The sequence below is a fragment of the Podarcis raffonei genome, chromosome 1 (genome assembly GCF_027172205.1).
Source record: "Podarcis raffonei isolate rPodRaf1 chromosome 1, rPodRaf1.pri, whole genome shotgun sequence".
Taxonomy (NCBI): domain Eukaryota; kingdom Metazoa; phylum Chordata; class Lepidosauria; order Squamata; family Lacertidae; genus Podarcis; species Podarcis raffonei.
Window position 1 is genome coordinate 28,763,935 of NC_070602.1, and position 13,093 is coordinate 28,777,027.

At 44.5% G+C, this 13,093-nt stretch overlaps 1 protein-coding gene across 19 annotated transcripts in view; it reads right to left on the reverse strand.

Annotated features, from left to right (window-relative positions):
* Positions 1-13,093, reverse strand: part of NRXN3 (neurexin 3) — a 1,132,087-nt gene that overhangs the window by 748,668 nt on the left and 370,326 nt on the right. For all 19 annotated transcript variants that reach the window (XM_053378036.1, XM_053378027.1, XM_053378045.1 and 16 more), the window contains 2 exons: positions 10,550-10,988; positions 7,627-8,010 (listed from right to left, as the gene is read on the reverse strand). In XM_053378036.1, the coding sequence (XP_053234011.1) occupies positions 7,627-8,010; positions 10,550-10,988 (823 nt within the window). The remainder of the gene's footprint in view (positions 1-7,626; positions 8,011-10,549; positions 10,989-13,093) is intronic.

Below are 13,093 nucleotides of genomic sequence, written 5' to 3' on the forward strand. Positions count from 1 at the left end.
AGGTCCACCCTTAGCTACCACTTGTATGGGAAAGGCCAGGGGTGTTCTGAACTGAGAAGCATGCTGCATGTTTGAGCTTCTTATTCTTCTCTTAGGCACTATCCAGCAGCTGTGCCCTTTGCAGATATGTTACTCAGAACTGACGGTAGAGGAAAACCATGAAAAGCAGTCATGCAAAGGAGACAAGGACAAAGTTAATGCAAGCTGAAAAACCATGAAAGTGTTAATGGTCTGGCTTGTATGTTCTATCCAGAGAACCATGACATTTTAATGACTAAAAAAAAGGTGGTGCTACAAATACGTTCTGAGGCAACTGGAACTGACAGAGTGATGGCTCTGTGCTCCCAATTTGCCAGGGTTCTGCTGATATTGTTTTAATAATCCCAACTTGTCAGTGATTAGTTTCCAAAGAGGGAAAAGCTGGGGTCAAGCTTACTGGGACCTAAATCATTTGACCTGGAAGTCTGCCCTCTGATCTCAGATGTATGGAAGCAGGGCTGTGCCAACACAGTGAGGTGGCAATGAAGCTCTGCACATACTCTGGCTGCGTCTGAATGAAGTGGTAGAATTTACTGTCAATGCAATGCTGGTCAATGCAAGTCCATGACTTTTTAACGCTCTGTTAGATTAGAAAAGCAACTCCCTGTGAGTAGAAAAACAGTGAAGCAAAGCGTGAGCTAGGCTATGACATTTCTTCTTGAAATACTTGCAATACATTGTTGCTTTTCTTCATGCAATGTATTTGCCTCCTCTCAATTCTGCTGCATAGGTAGACTGGGCCTTGGAGGCATTTTCATATTTACTACCACATCCTGTGTGCCACAGCTATATCCCTATACTGAAAGCAGGTTGTGGGGCAGTGCCCTGCATCCAGTTAATCCTTGCACCTTGCTTATTTGATAGAATCAAAATATCTTCACAAAGGGAGCTGTGGTTGGGATGTACAGAGTATTCAATTTGCTTTGTTCAAGCAATGGTACATCAAGACAGTGAAAGGCATCTATGCTGCAAGGCCAGTGAATTCTCCATCATACATAACATGTATGATTAAAACTTTCTTCCCTCTACCACTCTAATTAATCAATTGCTGCTTGTAGGCTTAGCTGAAAAGCCTGGAAATGTATTTCAGGTGAAGTGTCTGACAGAGATTGCTTCCAAGCATCCCAAGGCTTCAGTACCCCATCTGTTAGATTTTCATTAATATTATGTCTCATCTATTGCCCCAAAGAAGAGCATTTGGCTATAGCACATGTATGGACAAAGTCCCACATTTAGTCCCCAGTATCTCCAGGAGGGACTGGGAATCTCCTTTGTATGAAATCCTGGAAAGCCACTGCCCATCAGTCTAGACAATACACAGCCAGATGGACCAACAGCCTAACTCAGTGTACTACAGCTTCCTATGTTGCTATGCCTCTTCTAATCCAGAATGTGGCAGGGAGACTGGGAGTAGCCACCAGCACCATATAACATCGATCCTAAAGGATCTACATTGGCTCACTGTTTCTAAGCACAATTGTAAGTGTTGCTGCTGACCTTTAAAGCCCTAAACGGCCTTGGCCCAATATACCTGAAGGAGCGTCTGCACCCCCATCGTCCAGCCCAGACACTGAGGTCCAGCTCTGAGGGCCTTCTGGTGGTTCCCTCACTGTGAGAAGTTACAGGGAACCAGGCAGAGGACCTTTTCAGTAGTGGTGCCCACCCTGTGGAACGCCCTCCCATCAGATGTCAAGGATATAAACATCTAACTGACTTTTAGAAGACACCTGAAGGCAGCCCTGTATAGGGAAGTTTTTAATATTTGTGTTTTAATTTGTTGGAAGCTGCCCGGTCAGATGGGTGGTGTATAAATAATACAATTATTATTAATAATAATAATTAAAATTCTTTCCCAACCTGTTTACAAATCTATACTTCTTCCCTGCCCTCTTTGACTCTATTTCTTTTCAAACATTTCTGAATTCTTTCAGAATGTGTGTCATGGAAGCAAACTAATTTACTTAATTTGATGCATTCCGATCACAGATCTTTAAATTTCTTGGCCCAGAGTATTATACAATATATGCAATTCTGAGGGCAGGAATGGGCTTCTGAATCAGACAGTTCTGTCCTATCTGGTTGAGTTGTACTTATGCAACCCAAAAGGACTGAAAATTGCTTAAAATGGAAGGCTATTTTTGACACTCAGGAGAATGAACATGAAATGATGCAAGCAGTTCCAGCTCTGCCCCAGCCAAACCGGATTTTTGTGAAAGCCCAGAATGAGTTGTAACTATGTTATAAATTCCTATCAGCAGATGTAGTGACACTATATCCAATACGTAAGAAACTGACTCAACTCTGAATTTGCCAAGATCTTTCCATTAGCCTGTCAAATTTCACCATTTCACTGCATCTTTATGAAACGACAAGTCTTAAGTCATTCTTCCCTAACCTAATGTCCTCAATATGTCAGGGGTGGTGGGAATCCTAGCCCAAAACATCTGCAGGGCAAGAAGCTGGAGCCGGCTTTGGTGAAACAAAACATGCTCAACCCAACTGATATAAAGGAGAAGAATGCAAAACGGTCTGGATGCCAGCCAATATATTTTTATGGATGCCCCTAAATTCCTGGGTGCCAAATCCCCCCTCCTAAATTTACTAGGTGTGGTTTTTTCCTGACCAAGGAATCTTCCAGCAGATAAGCCATTAAGAAACAAAGGCTGGAGCTTAGCAAAGCAGGGGCTGTGCCAGCCACAAATGGGGAATAGTTAGCAAAGACAATACCAGAGCTGGGAGGAGAATGTTTCAGAATCACTGTGGGCCTGAAGTAAGCAAATGGGGGGTGTCTCAGTTTTGCAAGAGCATAATATGAGCAGGGAGGGAAAATCCTCTCCAGTCTGGAAGCGGCAAGCAGGAGGGAGAGATGCAGAGGCATGGCTGACGTCTCATTAAAATCTGAGACAATCGCACCTATGGGAGATGCATGATACCCTCTTCGGGTGTAATGCTGGGATTCCCTTCCAACTAGAATCAGGTTGCATATAAGTGTAAATAAACCTTCCATCATGAAGACACCACAGCCTCCTCTGCACCTCATTCCCAAGAGGAAACACAGAGCCCGGGTTAAAGTGTGCCTGTAACCCCTGGAATCTCACACCGCTCATGGAGACTGGGGTGGCGTGTAACAATATGTCGCATTTCCTTCAGAAATTGGCATTTCCGGCATCAACAAATCCATTGCCAATATAATGAAACTGATTTGAATATGGTGCACGCTCCGTGCTTCAGTCAGGGCTATGCTTGGTTCTTGTTTCCAGAAAAGCCTGCAGACTGTGAGAAGGTGGCTTCACATCCGTGTAGAAACACACATCATCTCCATAATCCAGATCTTTCCGTCTGCAGAGCACCTTCATTAGCTCAGCCGCCACAGCTATTGCGCTCACCTATCGCTGCAGCTGCTGTCAGACTCTCAAGCAAATGAGAAGCCGATAGACACAGACAATGCTAATTGCTCCCTAAAACTAAGCAGAACTTTTAATGCCATTGTGACTCCATCTGTCCTTATTCCACTACCAGCCCTCTCTTTGCACTCCCTGTCATCTGTGGAGCATCTCACTCACCCTTGTTTGCCTTAATGAAACTGACACAACATTGTATGCGAATAAAGCCTTATTGCTTGTGCATTAGGACCTATTATTATCATTTTTTATTATTAGTAATTGTATTTATTTATACCCCACGTTTTCCCCTGACAGAGACTCAAGGTAAGAACAACAAGGAGGGGATTAAAAAAATTAAACATTGATAGGATTAAATCTCTCTCTCTCTCCCTTTCTCTCTCTTTTCTCTCTTCTCTCTCTCTCTCTCTCTGGACTATTAAAACCATATCAATAACTGCAATGAAAACAACACAGCACCAGCCCTTTCATTAAAAGCAGTCAGCTCCCGAAAGCTTGTTGGAACAGGAAGGTCTTCCTTTGCCAGCAGGACAACAAGGAGAGAGCTAGTCTTGCTTCTCTAGGGAGGGAGTTTTAGAGTCTGGGAGCAGCTATCAAGAAGACCCTTTCCTGCATCCTCACCAAGTATACCTGTGAGGGTGGCGGGATCGAGAGAAGGGCCTCTTCTGAAAATGTCAAAACCCAGGCAGGTTTGTATGAGAGGATTTGGGGGGGGGGGCTACCTTTGCTGTGCCTGCCAACCTAGCAGTTCGAAAGCACCCCCGGGTGCAAGTAGATAAATAGGGACCGCTTACCAGCGGGAAGGTAAACGGCGTTCCGTGTGCTGTGCTGGCTCGCCAGATGCAGCTTTGTCATGCTGGCCATGTGACCCGGAAGTGTCTGCGGACAGCGCTGGCTCCCGGCCTATAGAGTGAGATGAGCGCACAACCCTAGAGTCTGTCAAGACTGGCCCGTACGGGCAGGGGTACCTTTACCTTTTTTACCTTTGCTGTGTTAAATGTGCATTCTGTAGCTGACTTCCTCTGTAATGCTTTATTTTTCAATCTTTAAAATAATATTTTTGTTTCCTGTTAATTATGTTGTTTTGAATGTATACTTCATATTTTAATCTGGATTGTTTTATTTGATGTTTTAATGTAGGCTGGAAACCACTTTGAGATATTAGAACTACTACTACTAATAATCATAATGTCTTTCAAATAGCTTTAACCTAAACCATATAGAGCTTTATATGTCATAACCAGCACTTGGGGCAGGGGGACGAGAGAGTGGCGTAACTGTTAGCAAAACAGGCATCCATTCTCTGACACACAATTCCGAACATCCAGCCCCGTCACTAGAAAAACATGAATTCTCCAACAGTCTTTGATGGTACATTTGTCTTTTTTGGGAAATAATGAGCCATGTTCCAAGCTAGGGACACACCGAGGCCTTGGGGTATATGTGTATCAAGCAAGACAGATGTTTCACAAGGCAGGGTTTCTTTTACTAATTACTCAATTTAGGTCTCCTTCTCATGGACAATTAGGCAAATTCATTTCAGGGGCAGGTTCATGCCTAACACCACAGTCTCTAACAGCAAACTTGGGTAGTGGGGAGCACCAACAGGAATGGAGCCCAAACAGGGCTGCTGTTAAATAAGGAGGAGGCAATGGCATGTGTTTGGGGGTTCCTGTGAGGGGAGGGCAATGAAATTTGCAGAAGTACCAAACATCTCTAAAATGTAAGGGAGCCAAAAAGTCCTCCAAAATAGCCTGAAAGGGTTTGAACATGCTCAGTTGGAAACGAAAACCAGAAAACCAGGGAGGGGAGCTGCTTCCAGCTTATAATATCTTAATGAAGGACATGGATGCTTTTTAACTGGAACCCTGAATAGAAGCACTTGTGCTATGAAGTGAGGAGGATACCCTGAAACATCTTGCTGCCCATTATTCATTTTATTATTATTACTTATTGAATTTGTTAGTCACTTTCTCTTGCCCAGGGCAACCCAAAGCAACTTGCAACCAAACAGACAGACACAAAACCCCCACAAAGATACATTAAAACCAAGAGAGAGAGAAAGAAACACATTAAAAACATCCCACCCTCTTCTAAAAGGCCACAGATAGTTAAAGGCCAAAGGCCTGCTTATAGAGGAAAGTTTATATATGATGGTGCCAGGCAAACCTCCCTGGGGAGAGCATTCTACAAATGAGGAGCCACCACAGAAAAGGCCTGTTCTCATGTTGCCACCCTCCATACGTCTCATGTCAGGGTCCAGGTTGATTCATATCACACTTGCAGCATAGAATCTCACGCACAGATACAGTGCATGCTGGGTGCATATGAAGCAATTTAATGTCACACTGTTACAAATGGTCCATCACCATTTTGGCCAGCCATCAAAGCACACCCTTGTCATGGTTGGACCATTATTTTGGTGAAGTTTGGACTGGTGGTGTCAATTCCCTCCTGCAAGAGTGGTGGGCCTGTTCAGGTGGCCCATCCTTGGAAAGTGAGGGAGGCTGATAGGTTCCTGGAACTAACTTAACGTTAGTTCTGCCTAATGATAATCAGTCCTCCTATGTGGCAGCACTGAACACCCTGCTCATATTAGGAAGGCAACTTCAGTGTATTGTTCTCAGATGCTGCTTAAAACCCTTTTTTGTTTCGGCAGGTCTACCCTGTATGTATGTAAATGTTCTTTAACATGTATCTCTACAGAAGCCTGCATGTCCACACAGTTCTGGCAAGCCATAGCTTGGCTTACTGTGATGTACAAATGAGGCATAGCAGGACATCAAGTAGAGACGGGTGAATCCCTCTATATGTCCAGCCAGTGGTGCTTTCACATGTGTCTGCTCATAAATATGTTCCATCTTGTTTCTGAATACATCTGCAAATCTTTTTTTTTTAAAAACGAACAGCTGTGGCAGTAGCCTATCGAAAGGTGAACTGAGGCAATCCACCACTTGTCAAAATTGTTCCTTCTTTCTTTCACGTGGTTTCAGAAGCATCCTTGCAGTAACTTGGATCAGAAGGACTAGGAATTTCCTTGGCTCCCAGAATCACACAGCAGCCTCCTGAGCCAAAGACTCAGATGTTCCTATTCTTTGCTTCTCCACCCCATCCCCCCACCCCCACCCTGGCTATCAGTCTATACAAGAGAGAGAGAAGGAAAGACATACCTAGGAGATCCTCCCAATGGTTTGCAGCCAAGGCCTTGTGAGAGCATTTTAGATAAGATTCCACTTTATCTCTACTATAATATTGCCAATAAATTTGCCTCAGAAAAAGGAAATGGGAGAATTTGTGCTACTACTTTGGTTTGGCTTTTAAAAAAACTCAAAAATAACACCTTCTCACTCAATTCATTCTGTGCACGGCATCAGGCACAATACAAGGATGACAATAAATGGGACCGTCTGGAATTTGAACAGTGTATAGATCAAATGCCTTACATTTGCTCAGCTCCTTCTCATTTAGCCAAGAATGGATGTGTCTCTTGATTGTCTGCACCAGAAATAATTGTGTCTCATATATCCCCAGTCAGACGCCTTTAAGTGACCAGTGAGACAAGACCATGGGAAAATGGCCCTGTGACACCTGCTGTACCCAGGAAGATTCTGCTCACCTCTTAACTGATTCCCCTGTGGTACAGGTGAAAGTCAGTCCTCATTGATTATTGATTTGGATCTGACAGTCAAATGTTAGCACCAGAACAATACACAGAAAGGGACAAAATACGCTCCTTCTCTCTTTTTCTTTCATGTGCATGTAGCAAACCATGATCCTGCAAATACCATCATGGAACTGTTTATCATTGTCAATAGCATGGTGCCCTCCAGATATTGCAGAACCCCAATTCCCATCATCCCAGACATCCTGTGTTCACTGGGATGGACTGGAGTCGTGAAACTCCCGCAATCCTTTTCCTTCAGAAGGTATCTATCAGAAGGATCATGAGAACTGGAGGTCATACATGCAATAGCTGGTAGACTTCATACACACCCTGAATGTCCCACTACATGTGCAGGGCACACCACTGGAAAGGATCTTTAAAAGAATGGCTACGCATTGGAGGCTATAAGGGTTATGTGGCAGGACTGTAGGGGAAAGTGCATTTGGGCTAAGTTAGTGTGCCACGTAGCATGGCTCAGTATAGCTCAGGACAGAAGTTCCCCTCTCTGGTTGCTGGACTTACCTCGCTCACACGTTCTCCCCCAGTAGCCAGTGCCAGTGCAGTCACAGATGAAGCGGTTCCAGCCATCTTTGCAAACCGCATTGTTCTTACAAGGATAGCTGTCGCACTGCTTGGTGTTGTGCCGACTGCAGGATGATTTGACCCCAGCAGCGTTTTGCTGTTCTGCCAGCTGCCGGATGTTCTTGCTCCGCCCATCGATGAAGAGATCTCGGATGCAGCCCACATAGCCATAGTTCAACATGGCTGTCCAGAGCTCAGTAGGGAGGACGAGGCCTGCCCGGTTTTCAGGCAGTCCGCCCAGATACATGTCCCCTTCCAGATCCAAGATCTCACTCTCCCCGCTAGCAGTGAAGGGTGTCCGTCTGCTGTTCACCGATATGGTGCCTGAAAGAAAGAGATCACGTCAGCCAGCAGCCACAGTTGTGGCACAAGTCAAGTTCCCGTGGCAGTTTGAATCCTGGTGAAAGGATGGGGTTTTGGCACAGGAGAGGGAAGATGTCAGCTGAGACAAAACACAGCTGACACAGAAAACTTGTCCTGAAATGCTTTGCTGCCCTCTGCTAAGCCTGTCAGACAGCAGAGGCACAGAATAATAAAACTGATAGGTTGGAAGACAAACGAAGGACGTCCAACCCAATCCTCTGCAATGATGCAGGAACCTCAAATGGCTATTTTTGCACATAGCCTTGGAAGGCCTACATCAACAATCTGGCAGCCTGGCGCAGGAAGATTTGGGAGGAAGAGCAAGTGTTCTCTCTTAGGCTCATGCTGGAACTCAAGACAGTACACACCTCGATACAGTGCACAGTGCAGATCTCAAAGATTAATGTGAAATAACTGCATCACAAAGCACTGGTGCACACCTGGCCCACAATTTAAGCCCACTCATGTATACGAAAATAATGTATCCTGTAGTTTTTCAAATTACAGTGATGGCAGAAAGGAAGAGGGATCCATAGCTTGGTTAGAGACCATATTGATCTGCATGCTGAAGGTCCAGATTTCAGTTTCTGGAAACTCTAGGGATAGGGGAACTGAATTCCTGGTCTACAGACCAGGAGCAGCAGTGGATTGGGGTCTGCCCACCTTAGCTGCCACCCACCTGCTGACCTTTCTTCATGGGCATTACCATTTGGAGATTGCCCCATTGAAATAGATGGGACAAGCTTCTTCCTCTAAAGAGACCATAAAGCTACAGGATCTCCTTCTATTAAAATCAGAGTAATATTGTTTAAAATCCCATCTACTTGAAGCAGGAAAATTCAGCACAAAAGTAGCTCTGTCCCACTAAAATCACCTGTACTTTGAAGTGCTGAACTATGGTTGGATTCTGCACTTTCTAATCCACCCACAATACAGCATTATTGTCCCGTTGATTTCCATTGAAAATAGCAAAGCTTGTGAGAACACATGCTTCACATAAATGGGGCTTAATGAATACAATCATATAATCACTAACTGAACCCCATGTGGCTTACATCTGAGTAGACATGTATAGAATTGCACTACAAAATGTTCAGCTTGGGTTGGATTCTGCTTGTTCCTTGTTCCTCTAATGCTAAATGTTGTTACCCAGAGGCCAGATATCTGCCATATATGTAAGCAAGACTAAGAAGCAATGAATGCTGCTGATTGAATTTATCCTCGCAAGTTAATTAAATGCAAACCAACCTGCCCCACACAAAAATCAATTATTTGATTACTTATTTACACCCCCATAAAATGCTGGAATTTCTCAACAATAAGCACAGCTGTTGCAAACCTGCTAACATTAAACTATAGTAGGGTTGAAGAAGAAAATACAAATCTCTCCTAGACCCCTGATAATATTTTTCTGGCTAAAAAAATAATACCTAAGTAAGCTAGAGAATTCTGTACTATCTACTGAAGGTATGTTGTTTTGAAAAAGCAGAAACATCAAATTCCAGCACCATTCATCCCACATCCAGTCTTCCTCTATATATGATTCCCAAATGCAGTGTGGGTTTAAAGAACAAAAACTTGGAAGCTGGAATGACATAAGGGAGTACAAAAAATAGAATCTCCACAATTAATTTAACAGCAAATATTTAAATGTCTCGTAGTACCAAAGGAATTGAATGCCTGCCCTAGGAATTTGTAACATCCCTCCAACCGGCAGCTTTTCAACAATAACCTTTGTTATTGCTTTTCTCAAAATCCCAGGTGTGGATTTCATCTTAGAAGGAAGCTTGACATTCTACCTGGATTTTGTTGCAAATTAAATCTGATGGCAGTATAAGGATTTCCAAAACTCTCGTGTGAAATTATACTAGATTTATTTATTCCCGCTTCCCTTGAGATTCCCCAGATGCTCCATGCTGGGGAAAACAAGTGTTTGCTTTGAATTTCACATTAGGAGGAACTTTGGTGGCAACTCTTGCCTGGCATAGTAGCGATGGTGGCTAGGTTCAGAATTGCACGGTTCAGAAATTAGCACCCACAATGCTGAATATCCTGGCGCCCCTTCCAAACTGGACTCAAACTCCTCTAAACTTCAGCACAATTAGCAATCAGGTTTGACCATCTCTGGTCTCCCTGCCACACACCCTTCACTTTTGCACACAAATTCATAGGGCAACAGCAATGGCAATTGGAAGAAGCTCTAGTGATGGAGTCATAGCAGCATCCCAGGTGCCAGGAATCAAAGGAATTGTCATGTCCAGGGTTCCTGCCCTAGAAGAGGAGTGGCTATGTATTGTTATCAGGCTGACCAGCCGGCAGTTCCCCAGATTTGCCTTTCATCCTTTCCTGAAGGCAGAGACAATATTTTTCGGTCTCTGGTCTCCAAGAATTCTCAAAGGTCAAAAACCAGTGGTCTTTGATCCTGCTCTTCAACCATCGTAAAGGGTCTGTGCTTCTATAGTTGGGGGTGGACTATTCCCAGGAATTTTTTGCTACATACCTGATCTGCCATCTCTCTGAATATCAACGTGATACCATTCTCCATCATTAGCTTTCCTCTGAGTGGCCTTCACTTTGACTGTTCCAGAGCCCATGTCGAGAAGTAGGTAGAGGTTCCCATCCAAGAGTTCCACTGCAAAGAAGTCCACTTTGGTGTTCTTCTGGCTCCTGGAATCCTTCCTCTCCTGGGGCTTGCCGTGGGTGAAGAGTATAAGACCATTTGGCTCTGTGGTGCGGAAGTCAAAGGAGATGGACCCCATGCGCTTGGTGTTCCACTTAGGCAGGCTAATGTAGGCCTCGGGTGTCTCAAAATTGATGGGGTCCAGTGTGGCCACGTTCTCACACATGAACTTCACCTCCCCATAGATTTTCATTTTTGTGTCACCAATCCTTGCCAAGCGAGACAGCTCCAGACGGATGTCATTATTCTTATAAACAACCTGTCAGGGACAAGGGAAAACACCATACATCAACCCAGGAGATAACCTACACTTTGGAAATACGCACCCAAAGAAGCTCTCAGGATTGGGGTGAGCCTACATGGGATTCTAGGTTAGGACTATGTTTAGGAATAACACTCATTGGCATTGTATAGCATCCAGAGATCACGCAAGAACAAGAGGCAAAATTCAGAGAAGTTCAAGCGCTCAGTGGTGCTCCAGCTTCTTGGTTATCCTTGAAGATGTCCAGCCTCAGAGCTTTACATCCCTTTAAAAAATGATTATTGAAGCTTTAACCCTATGTGCAAACTGACCCTTTCGCCTGTACTGGCGGTCTCAGTTCAATCACTCTCTCTAATAGAAAACTCACTTGGTGAGTGCTGATGGGATGCTAGCCAGAACAGGCTCACTGAGAAACAATATGTCAGAAAGAAATGGTAGTTATTGCAGTCCCAGTCACAGCATCCCCACACCTGTGCAGTGTCTCCAGCTAATGTGCAATGAATAAACTCAAGTAGACAACAATTTGGGTCAAAAATGGCCACGACTTTATTGATTCCAGATGTAGGTGGATTTTGCACTGGGTATACGGTATATCCAACTTCAGCCCCCGGCAGAGGGCTGAAATGTTTTCAGTGTTGTACCAAAGATTAAGGCATCCCCAAGATGCCGATCTACTGAGGTGGCCAGCCTAAGGCCGCCATTGGAAGCTCTGTGGTTGGCCTGCCCCATACTCAGCTTCTGGACAGAGTCTTCCACCCAGACCCCTTTAACAGGGTATCCTGAATACACCACTGGTTTGGTCCACCTGTTACTGTCAGTGCACTGCCTACACTTTTAGAGTTGTCCCCTATGTTTTGAAGTGCTTTTCAGTGTGGTGTTGGCCTGTTTGCTTCTGGTCCAGTGTGTTGTAATCCACTCTGGGATCAATACAGTGAAGGGTGAGCTTGTGAAAATGATTAAGTAATCAATAAATATCAGCAGGCTCAGGGAAACCCCAAGGTTTGCAGAAGTACAATGAGTATTTCAGGGCAAAAATGGCCACCGGGGGTGGGGGTGGGGAACACACTTAAAAAACAGGCCAGTGAGGACAGGGCCGGTCCAAGACATTTTGGCACCTGAGGCAGACCCCAAAATAGTGCCCCCTTTCCCACCAGGGAAGAAAGGGTGAGGAAAGATCTACATCAGAAACAAGATTGAGAGCAGGATCTGCTGCCCCTGTGGATTCTGCCACCCGAGGGGCTGCCTCACCTTGCCTCATGGGTGGGCCCTGAGTGAAGACAGAGAATGTTCAGTGGCCATGTTGCATGTCTGTGACGGGGGAAAGCAAAAAAATGGAGGTGGCAGGGGAATGAAATGGAATGTCCTAGAAGCAGGGATGTAAGGAGGCAGCAATTTCCTGTTTCCACCACAACTGGTGCTGTTTCTGTTCTGCTACATTTTGGCTTCTACAGTTTTCATCTCGTTATCTGCTATGGCTGAAACGAACACAATTAATTATGTAATCGATTACGTAATTAAATTCAGTGTATTTTAATAGAGGGAAAACATTTTCCCCCGCCCCTGCACAAGAAAGTGAGAAAATAGTATAATTATGCAATGTTGTGGGCTAAGATGGCCAATGATAGCAAATTGTGGTGATTTCTGCTCCAAATTCCATCAGAATTCTGCAGTATCCCTGCCTAGAAAAGGACAGGGCTGGCAGGCTAGAACAGGAGCACTCCACCATGCAGCACATTGTTGCTCATTTGTAGGCAAGCTTGAGAAACCCGATTCTTCTGAATAAGATAGAAACATCTGTGTAAGGCACACAGGAAGTCCCACTGAATTTAATGGGACTCCCAGAGACTTATACAGATCACAGCAGCTGTGCAGCTCATCTTTACATGGAAATGAGTCTCTGTGAGACTGACTTTCAAGTAAGACTGGACAGGATGACAGCCTGTTCCAATGTGTGCTTTGTCCTACTTAGTTCAATAGGAGTGACTCCTTAGTATGAAGGGATAGGATTGCAACTTCATTGATTCGCAGGTTATCACTGCAATCCTGTGCACATAGGAATAAACCCTCTTGAACACTAATGAGATCTGGGCTATTAGCCTCTT